The sequence below is a fragment of the Liolophura sinensis genome, chromosome 7 (genome assembly GCF_032854445.1).
Source record: "Liolophura sinensis isolate JHLJ2023 chromosome 7, CUHK_Ljap_v2, whole genome shotgun sequence".
In the NCBI taxonomy this organism is placed as follows: Eukaryota; Metazoa; Mollusca; class Polyplacophora; order Chitonida; family Chitonidae; genus Liolophura; species Liolophura sinensis.
In genome coordinates, this window is record NC_088301.1 from 25,447,133 (window position 1) to 25,460,640 (window position 13,508).

At 40.6% G+C, this 13,508-nt stretch overlaps 1 protein-coding gene across 1 annotated transcript; it reads right to left on the reverse strand.

Annotated features, from left to right (window-relative positions):
- Positions 1-548: 548 nt before the first annotated feature.
- Positions 549-13,338, reverse strand: LOC135470782 (major facilitator superfamily domain-containing protein 1-like). The gene is made up of 13 exons (XM_064749824.1): positions 13,203-13,338; positions 12,683-12,783; positions 11,901-12,019; positions 11,034-11,089; positions 9,968-10,117; positions 9,425-9,583; positions 7,543-7,658; positions 6,954-7,054; positions 5,636-5,744; positions 4,592-4,729; positions 3,338-3,477; positions 2,176-2,290; positions 549-1,002 (listed from the first exon to the last, which is right to left on the reverse strand). The coding sequence occupies exons 1-13, from the start codon at positions 13,336-13,338 to the stop codon at positions 892-894; spliced, it is 1,551 nt and encodes a 516-aa protein (XP_064605894.1). The 3' UTR covers positions 549-891.
- Positions 13,339-13,508: the final 170 nt, after the last annotated feature.

Below are 13,508 nucleotides of genomic sequence, written 5' to 3' on the forward strand. Positions count from 1 at the left end.
ATCTGCGAAATTAGCACGTCACTTGAACACATGAGATTGGCTGACAAGCAGGTGGGTACGTAGGATGGGACCGGCCCAGATAGCACAGTTGGTAGAGTGTCAGCTTCGGGACCGGTAGATCCAGTATCAATCCTTGATCGAGTCACACCTAAGACTTTAAAAGAGGAAGTTGTAACTTCCTCGCTTGGCGTTCAGCATGAAGGGGATAGTGCAACGACTTGTTGACTCGTATCAGTATAATGGCCCAGGCGGGGCGCCTTACTTGCCTTCGGTAAGTCGCCTCAGTGAAGCAGCACTAAATAAAAGAGCGGTGGAAATCCCTCCTGCAACAAGGAGGCACAATACACGTACATGCACCCTAAGGATTCCTTCGTCGTCATATGACTGAAAAATTGCTGAGTATGACGTTAAACCTCAAGCACTCACTCACGTAGGATGGGAGCGCGGCAAACAATGAAAACAGTGCCAGTGGGTAAGGGTAGTCAGGTGCGCGCAACGTTACAAGCTCTTCGCAAAACCAACTCCAACGTTTCCGATCTACAAGCCAGATAGCTTTTTCGGATGGTACCTCAGTCCGCATGTGCGTAAGGTGTCGGAAGTGAGATACACAAAAGCACATGATCACTCACGCCTATGGAACAACATTGCAGTCTTTGGCAATAGAACTGAACTCCAATCCAAGTTCACAAAATGTATTGCTAAATTTTCGATTTGGTACTGTCCTTGAACCCATGTAAAGTCTCCGATGTCACAACGAGTGGAGTAAAATACACGAATGTTACAGAATTGTGTGTACCTGCCGAATGCTTTAACACGGTCACGTGGCTTTGTCCCGCAGCGATGAAGTCTCGATCATGCACACTGGAAACAGCTATCCAGCTTATTGGGGCGTCAGTTTATAGCCGGGTTGCTCTCCCCAAGTAAGGGATCCGCTTCTTTCCACGATTCTGGTAAGTATTTGTCCGGGTCCCGCGGTTTGGGTTTATCTAAGAGTTTATCATACTGAAATAAGAAGACAATGGTACTTAGGTTACTGTACAGGAAAAAGTTTGATCGTTGCCAAGAGGTTTAGCAGGAAACGGATTTGACTTTTTTCCATTAAAAGGAACCCCTTCAAACCCAAACGAATGAAACTATCACCAGTAGTTTGTAATACGTGACACATCTCAATTGGTTAGTCTTTCAGAATTGTAATCGGATACTTCTTTAAATACATTCTTTACCATTAATACAAATTTAAAATTAAGAGTAAGGGCACATAAGCGTTATGTCCGACAATCCTATACCATTCGTAGTCCGTAAAGGGCGTTCCAAGTCGATAATTGCAAGATCCATTTCCAAAACGTTTAACACTAGCTCCCAAAGACAAAAGTATGTAAGAAATTATACAAATAAGAAATAGAGCCAGTAACACACAAGAGGGAAGCGGTCATCAGTTTTCAATGATGCCGGGCAGACAGTGGATATTCCAGGCATGAATTCCATATTAAAGTTCAAATTCGTAGCCCATGACATTAGTCATGTTCAGCTGAGCTGGACTAACCCTTATTAATCACTGAAATGACTACCTCAAAAAAGTATATGAATATAGGTAAAATTTTACTGCCCATTTCCATCACAAGACTGCATAATTTTGCAGAGTTGCAAAGAACTCAAAACTACTGGATAGATTTTAAACACAATATGCAATGGGTGACACATCATATCAACTGTATGAAAATAGTGATGTAATTCTTTTTTCTTCGTAGCCTCTAGATTTGGATGAGGTTTATATGATTGGTAAGGAATTGCATATATCCTATTTCTCCCTGTTTGTTTTTTAAGGGTTTATGGGGTAGACAGAATAGACACGAGTCTGTTTCTTTTGACACGTTATCAGTTATATAGGCTGAGGCATCAAAGAAAACTTCGGTTCATTTATATAACGTGCGAGATATCGAAATTTATGACCAATGTTATATCATTTACATGTGAAAAGTATGGCTTAAATTTGATTAACTTAATTTGAAATGTACAAAAAAACCCCGTAAACATGCGTCAAAAGGAACTTTCAAAAATTTACTAATTCAGTAAACACAGTATATAACCGAATAAATGATTGATTTATTGCTACGTGGGAAGCCATATTGTGACCTGTGAAGATCTTTCTCAGCAGAATGGCTGCAGCACACCTACCTTACACCGATCACAAATACTAAGAATGACGGAGCTGAAAAATGCAGCCCCAGAGTTACAAGACAGGAATATAAGAACGTGCGACCATCTTTCGTGTTTCACAGCCTCGGTTAAACTGGGGGAAAAGAAAGTATACAATAACATGCAATTGGACATATCTGGGTATCCTGTTCAGCCGCTAGGATGACGCTTCCGATCTGGTCACATTAATTACACTAATTATATCCTCTACATTATCAGGACACGGCGGCAATTATCAGTATACCTGAATTGGTGCTCAAGATAATCTTCCACTGATGATTGGACTGTTTTTTTTTTTTGTTTTGTTTTTTTTTTGTTTATTTGTTATTTTCTTTTGTGAAGCTAGATTACTTAATTTTTTTACTTTTTATTTTCTTGAATTTTATCACTCCCATTTTGCAGGCCAAGATCTCCAGTTTATGACCATATGGATGTTGTTGAGTATTAAATGAAACGGGCGATGCACACACATGGAAACAGGGATCCAAAGTCCACATCGCAGTTTCTAAGCTGGCACTTTCAGATCCGGGCGTGTTTGAGTAGATCGTCAGTCCTGATATCTACCATCATGCCCTACTGGGGTTTTGCAATCACAGGTCCGTCAACAACAGGCTAATGTCACAAGATTTAAACTTGCAAGTTTAGGGGCATGTAAGTAAGGGGGAAATTAATTGCAGTCTAAGCTAAACAGACTGCAAAAAGACGAATCAGATCAGACGTTAAGCGTGACGAAGTTCCTAGCGGCAAAACAGGGAACTAATAATGTGTCTCATTCACAAATCTATCATGAAATTATGTATTTTCTAAGCGTACACACAACGGATGAACAATCATTCAGAAGCAGTAAGCCCCCATATTTATAGATATCTTGTTATTGGACAGTCAAATTTTAACTCAGATGTAGAACATTTATTAAAAGAAAACACTGCATAAATCTGAAGTGAGCATCAACAGAAAGGCCAATGAAATTTGTCTCTAAAAATATGTTAGTAATTTTTAAACATTTGTTTTTTTAAAATGAAATAATCGCAATCAAATGTTTGAACTGTAAGGCGGGCTTTAAGGACTATACCTCCAGTGACAAGTTTAAGCTGACTACTAGAATTACAAATCGGCGTTTCCTTTGGAAAGTCACTCGTACCTTTCCACATCTCCTAAGAGTTTACCAACGATCAGATTACTGATTCCCCGTCCCACATCCAGAATGCACGTGGTCAGTCCCATGGCCGTGCCCAAATAGGCCGCTCCCACAACTTTTGTCACTGAGGGCCACATGCTGATCTGAATAATGTATATGTTGGTACGGAGTTAGTTACATATAAACAATGGTCCAAGGGTATAGATTCAAAATCCAACATCTTGTTCTTTCCCGTTTGGTCCATGTATTTATGAGGCAAAGTGTTCAAACTCAGCAGGGGGCCTCCGTGGCTCAGTTGATTAGCGCGCTAGCGCAGCGTAATGACCCAGGAGCCTCTTACCAATGCGGTCCTTGTGAGTTCAAGTCCAGCTCATGCTGGCCTCCTCTCCGGCCGTACGTGGGAAGGTCTCCCAGCAACCTGTGGATGGCCGTGGGTTTCCTCTGAGGTCTGCCGGGTTTCCTCCCACCAAAATGCTGGCCTCCGTGGTATAAGTGAAATATTCCTGTGTACGGCGTAAAGCACCAATCAAATAAATCAAATAAATAAATCAAAACGGGAGTCTCAATTGCGCTGTAATTCCGCTGTAATTCCAACTGTTCATATATCCAATGTGGCGATCCGATTCAACACGATAAATATGCTACCCCCAGCCCCAGGCAACGCGGAATTAGACACAGTTGTGAAACAGTGTACGTTGACTTAACGAGAAATGAACAAAAAAGTAGCCTACATTGCTTGGTCCTACTTATTTTAGGCTGGCAATACTCCCCAATGCCGTGAAACATTTTGAGTGCGGTGTAAAACGGCAATCAAATACACCAAATTGTTTCCTGAAATCGACAATAGGTCGAAGCTAGTATGTGTCACAGTTTACTTCATAGAATAAAGGATTCTGGCTTCACGTCAATGGGCTATTCACTGAGAAATTCACGGAAATGACTTACTCAAAAAAGTATATGAATAGAGGTAAAATGAAACTGAATCAAACCCCAAGTTATCTACAACGAGAATATTGCACCATTTGCCATCCACTGGATTAAAGCTACAGAGCCCACGCAGTGACATACCACATAGCAGTGCAACACCTTGAGACCAACAATCGTCAGGGCGATGCGATAAGGCAGTACAAGTGAACTCTGATCCGACGTCAGCTTTATGCTGCCCAATTAAATCAGTCAAGGCAATAAGATTACTAGTTGGGATATTACATATGTTTTGACCGGATATGACTCCTAAGAAAACCATGGTAATCTTACAGCAGCCAAGGTGTAGGAAAGACCCAGGGTGACGGTTAAGATGACTGGGTACAGCTTTGTGAAGAGAAACGTCAGGTAAATCGGCACCAGGACTCCTGTACAGCACACAGCCACGATGCCGCGCCGGCCATATTTGTCCTGTGAAGCTTAACAACGCACACTTTGATAGGTAAAACAATCTTGCTTAACTTCACGCATACATGGTTGAATAGACACAAAGGTTTAAAAAAAAACAGATAAGCTTTTACATGAAAAGGTCGAAAAACAGTTCTTGGGCCATATTTGGTAACGACCACACTCTTGTTGCTGTTCTGGTTATATTGCATGTGTGTAGCGTTTTATATTCCATATATTACATATTTATTTCGATTTATTGCGAACTCATCGAAAAACTGAGACATCACTTTCTCCAGCTACCTCAATAAAGGCGGTGGTTTACTTTCTGATTCACGCAGCTATTATATAGTGGCATATGTCAAAATTTCTTGAGTATGCACCATTCAGCACAAAGCAGATAAATAAATAAATTAATAAATAAATAAATGCCGAGATAAACTGATCTTCATAAGAGAATATATGATGTAAACCACTCTACATGCAGATCGTTTATCTACTGAAGACATCGCTCTCTCCAGCTGCTTCAAGAAAGGCGGTGGTTTACTTTGGGTATTTCTGTTTAAATCGGCCATTATATCGTCTTATATTTGAAAATTTCTTGAGTATACAACATTCAGCATAAATCAGACAAATAAATAAATGCCGAGATAAGCTGATCTTCATAAGAGAATATATGATGTAAACCAGTTTACATGCAGATCGCGGCACTATATCAGCTCATCAAATAATAAGGCCTCCGTATAAGTTAAATATTCTTGAATACTGCGTAAAACTTCAGTAATACATCAAATAGTATACACGTTTTGATCAAAACAAATCGGATTCAAAGGGAAACAACTCCAACCCTGGAAATGAAAGTGAATCAACAACATTTAATCTAAACTTTCAACGATTAAAAAGTTTCCACATCAACCGTGACATACTTACAAGGGTAAGTCCAAATACCGGCGATAAGATCAGGGCTACGTCATACACCACACCGGCCGTGTAAGCGGAAACTGGCTTCGACAGCCCGTACTCATCCTGAAGAAATTTGCTATGAAAATAGAAGACAAGTAAAATACAAAAATTCCAAACTCATTCACTCTTAACAGAAAAAATGAATAAAATAGCCTTAGTTATTTCGAAAGAGGGGTTGAAACACACCTAAAAAGCTACAGTCATTTTATATTATGTGATTGGTAGCTCTACAAATCATTTTAATCTGGTATTTTTAAAGGGGTACAGAATCGATTCTGATTGGCTGGTGTGAAAGATAGAATGCCTTGCCTAAGCTGACTTTTAGGTATTCAAGCGTGACCAAGGCTGCCAGGTTTAACCCGGAAACACTATCTCAACTGTGAGCCAATCAGCGTCGATTCTTATCCCTTTAAGAGGCCTGAATGGTTATGATGTCATTCAAGCCAATGATGTATTCATCTGCAAAACCAAAAAAATAACATTATAAATCAGAAAAACCACCATAAACGCCTTATTTATTCAACAGTATGACACCCAACATATCGAGGGGATAGTGCAACGACTTGTTGACTCGTATCAGTATAATAGCTCGGGCGGGGCGCCTTACTTGCCTTCGGTAAGTCGTCTCAGTGAAGCAGATAAAAGAGCGGTGGAGATCCGTCCTGCGAAAAATTTAAAAAATTGTTCAGTACGATCAACCCCAAGCACACACTCACTCCAACATATCGATCTGTAGGGCTTCTGTTGTTAGGTGTCATTGATGAAGGCAATCTTTTTAGTGTACATGGGTGAATTTACACGTGGTGTAACATAGTCTGATTTAATGCGTGTAGCCTTTTCTGGTAGATACACGGTGGGTGAGATGGCAACCAACAACGAAGTTTTGTTTTACATTTATCTTGGAAATATAACTAAACAGGACTCACTTAGATATTGTTGACAAATAAATCAGTAACATAAACCATCAGCTGATCACAAGTAACAACACTGTAATATCTATGTAAGTATCCTACGTGTAAGATGACATGATCTTTCGCGCAAGATCGATTGGCATCTGGCGGTTGAAGGGCATGCGGGTGGTATAGCCTTCGATTGTGTATGATGGGCGCTTGTTGTTTCCATGACCTTATCATTAGATTGTCCGCACAACCATCATCGGGCCACCATCAACTCATCATCTACCAAAGATCGGCATGGGTTGTGGATGAGCTTAGGGAGAGCGGGACCATACCCATAACAACACTTGATGGAAAAATTAAAGTCGGATTGCACATGAAGTCTATACCTGGAATCCGCTACAAATGGCATGACGGCGCTGTAGAACAAGGTGATGGTGGCTACCAGCAGCCAAAACAGTCCCGGGAAATCACGAATGTGGGCCACTCGCTGTAAGATGATGAAAACGATTGTGAGACTTAAATGTAATCAGTTTAAGTAGCAATCATACAAATTCTAATTTTGTTATTTATCACTGTTCTCAAGAACTTCACCTGGACAAAAGTTTGAAGAAACGGAGGAAACCTAAGCGCTCCGTGTAAAGTATCAGCATTTGGCTAGTAACTGACAAAGCTTCCTCTTGCGACCCCACAGATATTCAGTTCTATGCAGAGAAAGATTAAGGCGTATTCCATAACGGTAGTATTATTTAAGCGAGTGATGTTCTATGTATGAGATCAACCAAACGAACCACACGTATATTTAAAAAACTAAGCTAGTTTTGACAGGATATATACGTGTACTAAAAAGTCTGAAACACAATCGATTGAAACAAGTCCTCGTTTTTGAAGGCATGTGTCATTCAAATGATGTTCGCCATTCTTCCATGGTATAGCTCATTTTTAGTAAGTACGAAAATATCCTCCGGCGACATTTACCACTTCCTTTGACTGTAGCGCTATCTGCTCCTCTTGACCCAGTTGTCGTATCCCGTGTCGGTCTAGAGCGCTGAGGATAATAGCGGAAAGGAATCCAAAACCGCACAAACCTGCTCCTACGAGAACAATGAACGGAGAGAATAGGTGAACAGAAATCAAAAATCATTATCCAGAATCCAGGACAGATTATTATCTCCCCTTGTATTCGGAATTCTTTCGTCAAGTTAATTTGGACACGTTAGCTGTTTCTAGGGAGTGTTTTAGCGACATGACTTACAACGATACCGCAATTTTAGGGAGCCATTTTTGTACACGTGTTGTAGAAAGTATTCATTTATTTATCTGATTGTTGTTTAACGCCATGCTCAACAATATTTCACTTAGATGGCAGCGAGCATTATGGATTGGGAAACCCGGTGTAAACCACAGACCTTTGGTAAGCCACTAATGTATAGATATGCAAACTATATTGGAGGCAATCATAATAATGCTGGCCGCCGTCGTATAAGTGAAATATTCTTGAGTACGGCGCAAAAGACAAATCAAATAAATAAATAAATAAACGAACGACTGCATAAACGTCCATATGGTCGTCGCCGACCGCTTATTGTCATCAGTAACATTGAGACGTACAACACAGAGAAGACCCACGAACAGTACGCGCATAAGAATGTACAAATTCGCCATGCAGGGCCGAGTTTAAAGCCGAAACTCGTGTGTCCTACCGATTGAAAGACAAGCACATTTTGACCACCCTAGACAGCGACCCGCTCTCTAGCTCAATAGGTTGTATGTGTTGTGTATGTGTGGTATGTACATGTGTTGTGCATATGTGTTGTCTATATGTGTTGTGTATATGTGCTGTGTATATGTGGCATGTACATGTGTTGTGTATATGTGTTGTGTATATGTGCTGTGCTTATGTATTGTCTACATGTGTTGTATATATGTGGTATGTACATGTGTTGTGCATATGTGTTGTGTATACGTGTTGTGCATATGTGTTGTGCATGTAATATTTCATAGTCGCAAAGATCCGTTTTCTATGAAATTAACTGAAAGTGGACAGCTACACTTCATCCAGGCACTTTACTTTCACGTACTTTCAAGTCATGGCGCCAAGATGTCTGCCCTGTGTAGAATGTTCAGCACTGCCACGAACACTTAGAGTAAAACTGGGGACGAAAAACACAAACTAGTTCACCTGATCCGTAGGGCAATAATAAGCACTTTCGCCTCTTCGTCGATACGTTTTATTCAAATCATTTTTCCATACCTTTCACGTTGCATGAAACACAGGTAATTCCCGAAAGCAGTTTTATCACATGCCAAGATAAGCAAGAGAGTTCCAATCCAAAGGGAAATAATAAGTAGAGATCCTGGTATTTTAGCTCCTGATATGCATCTCGTTAATTTAAACACAAAATTATGTCCAATACAAAAAACCATCATTGGTACTTCCGAAGAGCTCGAGGTTCTATTTCCAGAAATATAAAACACTTCTGATTTGGGTTCTTTTCTCTTTTTTACTGATATACCAACACACTGAGTGACAGGTCTGCAACGCTCACTGATCGGCCAGTGGCTTGCAAGAAAACCCGTTGTTTTAAGGTACATATTCAGAATAAATATTTACACGTTTACTAAGAAGGCTTATTTACTTGATCGATATTTTAACCTGTAGTCAGTATGGGTTTTCACTTAGGCCTATGCAGCCGAAGTGTCTATACCAATGTTCCGGCCGAAAGAGCAAGTCTGGACAAAATTGCTTTATCCTGTGAAAACTTTTTCGGTATCACCTGGTTGATGATATGACCTTGCAGTTGATTATTAATTCTTTCGTGATTCTTTTTATGAAAAAGCGTATCCCAGCAGCACTTACCTGCTCCAAAGGTCCACGCCATACCAAATCTATCGTACAGATACGTGGTGACGAAAAAGTTGAGGACACTTCCGAGTCTTGAAAATGACAGCATTATCCCGAACGCCATAGCTAATTCCTTATCCTTGAACCAAAATGCTGTTACTCTATCCTGGACGACTATAAACACATTGCATACATGTCTTATATGATTTATTTATTTATTTGATTGGTGTTTTACGCCGTACTCAAGAATATTTCACTTATACGACGGCGGCCAGCATTATGGTGGGTGGAAACCGGGCACAGCCCGGGGGAAACCCACGAACATCCGCACGTTGCTGGCAGACCTTCCCAAGTACGGCCGGAGAGGAAGCCAGGAAGCCTTTAAAAGGGATTAGGAACTTAGCATCATTAGTTATCATTTCCATTAAACTACATTTGCGACAGACTAAATTCGAGAATAAATCCATTCCTACTTGACGTCTGTACAGTATGTTGTATATGTGCGGCCAGAAATTTCAGGAAAAAGGACCTTTGCTAACAGTAATCTATATTCCTTACTTCTCATTCCTCCATTTCCGGAACCAAGCATCATCCTTCCAATTAGCATCAGAGGAAACATGGCCGACGTTGAGCGCAGGGAATTTATAGTTGTAACCGCGAATAAAGAGGTTCCGAATAGGGTGACAGAAGAATACAACAAAACAGCCGCTGAAAACATAAAATGTATGAGGTGCCATACATATATACAGTAAGAATGCCAGGAGACCGTGGCTTTCTCCACGTTTGCAGGCATATAAGTATTACAGGAAATTCATTCTTCGTCGCTGAAAACGTTTAATCACTGTAATTGTAATATATTTATTTTCTGAAGGTTATACAACTCAGTCAGTGTATTACTTGTCAGGAGCTGTTTAAAGATAATAGTGCCAAACCCATGTGTCTGAAGACATCACGTACCTAAATATCCTCGATTGTTTTGAATGGTATACGTTACCTGTGATTGTTTTAATTATTTAGAAGTGCTTGTTTAACGGCCGCTGGCCAAAGCTAGAGTACACCTTTCACTGTTACGTTGTCGATCAAGCCAAGAAGCGAATCATTTTCGAGAATATCAGTTACATGAAAGTGAGCTGATGAGTATGAAAGTCAAGAGCCTCCACTCGCCATCTCGTCATCTCACCCATGTCAAAATCTCATGTAAGAGCGAATTTTTACACGCGTATGGACCAAAACGACACAAGCACACTCGTTCGCGTGCTATTTCTACCGTAGGCATGCGAATATGAACTTGGTAAATTTCTTCCTGCACGTACCACGAAATCTCGCATGCACACGATAAAGCCAAAAGTCTGAATATACGCGGGAGTGTATAAAAACTCGGGCAAGTATGTGAGTTTTTGTCACATGTTTTTTCCTGCGGCAGTGCACGCCAGATTTCGTTGGACGTGCACGTAAAAATTTGCCACGCGCGAACTTTATTGTGTCCTTCTTGGTTCATACGCGTGTAATAAACTCGCGGGTACATGGGATTTGAATAGTCGAAATAGCAATGTGCGGAGTGGCCGCTTTCGGCTTCCATGAGCCCTGCAATTCTTGTGTAGTCCTAAAGATAATTTTTGATTACCTCTGTTGCCGAGCTTGTCTGTCAAAAAGCCAGTAAACAACACAGTTACTGCGTTCCTGGAAACAGAAATATATAATATATATTATTTTCTTAGTCGCCTTGTGCGACTGCCTCTTTATCTCAATTCATACTTCATTCTGTACCTCTGTCTCCCCTCCCATTTTTTCCTTGTCGGTATTATTTTACTCTGTCTGTTTAACTATGTTTCTGTCTGTTTCTTGTTCCCTTTATTTTTTTCTGCTGTCTATGTCAATCTTGATGTCTCCTCTGTCCTTTTCTTTGTGTATTGTCTTCTTTGTCTGTCTCTCGTACAGTCTTGGTCTGTCTGCCGTTTGTCTTTCTCCTGCCCAGTCTGTCATTCTCTTCTCCTGTCACTTGTTCTTTCCGTCTTTTGTCCTTTCCTGCTCTCTCTGTCTGTCGTTATCTTTGCCCTTCTTTATCTTTTCCGGCTTTACCAGTGTGTCGTTATCTTTGTCTGTCTCTAATGTTTTCATGCTCTATCTGTCGTTATCTCTGCCTGTCTCTTACTCTGCTCTGTTTGTCGTTCTCTTTGTCTCTTATCTTATCCTACTCTGTCTCTCGTTCTCCTTGTCTGTATCTTGTCCTTTCCTGTTCTGTTTGTGTGTTGTTATCTTTGTCCGTCTCTTGACTGTCCTGAATAAGAACCTACACGGACATTGTTTGTATTTATTTGTTTATTTCATTGGTGTTTTACGCCGCACTCAAGAACTCAATATTTCACTTATACGATGGCGGCCAGTATTATGGACCATCCGCAGGCTTCGTTTCTATTTGTCCATCAGTTCGTCTCGTCTTTGATTGTCTAATCCTTCATCCTTTCTGACAATTACGATGATCAATATTTACACCCATGAGAAGACGGCGAAGAGTAGATTGTACTGGGCTGGGGACAATCCAGTACAGTCCTCACAGCACTCTCCGGGTGTGGGGACAATCTCATGAGACTCGCATGTCTTGTTGGGGATCTGAAAGACAAGTAATGAAAGAACATAACAATATTAAACACATGGAGTAAAACGTAAGAACTGCTTTTTGCCTTTCTCGCTGAACCTTCATTGTACCATTACTTTCTTATATACTGAAAATATTACACTTTTTCTGATTTTATGAGCCATATACTCAAGAATGTTTCGCTTGTACGATAGACATTAGTATTTTAAGGAAAGAAGTGCCCCGGATAAACCGCATACGAAAATGCGCGAACACAGGCTGAGATGCATGTACATTTCAAAAATACACCAATTGTCAATAACAAGAACACCATCCCCAGCAACAACTAAGTAGTCATCCAACAAAGCTGCTCGTCCGGCTAAAACGTTTACATTTGTTAAAATCAAAGCCTCTGTGGCCGAGTGGTTAGCATGCTAGCGCTACGCAATGACTCATGAACCTCTCACCAATGCAGTCGCTAGGAGTTCTAGTCCGAGTCATGCTGGCTTCCTTATCTAAGAAGATCGCCAGCAACGTACGTATGTTTCGCCAGGACTCTGTCCAGCTTCCTTCCACTATAATGCTGGCCCTCGTCCTAAATGTGGAATATTTTTGAGTGTGACACTGAATTGTATAGCCTTCAGAAACAATTAAATAACATCCTTTGAGGTCTGTTACTATGGCTACCTAAGTCTTACCCCTTGAAGTTCATTCTGCAGAACAGTCGGCATGTCATAGCAGAAGTAAGGTCCAAATGTCAGGATGCAGTTGAAAAACAAAACGATAAATCGGAATGAACCTAGAAAGAGAAATTGATACACATTGACAATCAGTGTATTATTTGATTAGTTACAGTTACAGTTTGTTATTTATTTATTTATGTATTTATTTGTCTGATTAGAGTTTTACGACCCACCCAAGAATATTTCGTTTATACGACAGCATTATGGTGGGAAGAAACCGGGCAGAACCCGGGGAAGGCCACGATCATCCGCTGGTTGTTGACAGACCTTACCACGTACGGCCTTAGAGGAAGCCATCATGAGCTGGACTTTAACGCAAATGGTTATAATTTTGAGTTATACCGCATATACCACATCCGGATAATCAACAACTGGTAACATCTTATTTGACACAGTTATCAGTTGTTTTGATATGCGATACACTGTACAACATAAAGCCATACCCTGTAACTGATTGATTCAGAAGCCCACTTACACGATGATGGGTCCATTGTGGCCTTTCGGACACGGGTCCTACGTCCTTTTCCCACTTGCCGGTCGTTGTAGTTTGACAGGCTGTAGTTATCGCTGATGAAATATACTTCATTACGGGGCTCTCGTGGAGGGGACATCGCTCTTGTCAGAAGTGAGGCCAACACAACACAGCAATTTATTTACGGGAAATAAGTCGTTTTTAATACGGAGGATGGTCTGAAGGGAGGGATGCTTATATATCTACATTTTGCAATATCAGACTTATATTTTAATGATCTAAATGTCAGATATTGTGTAAAGGGACTAT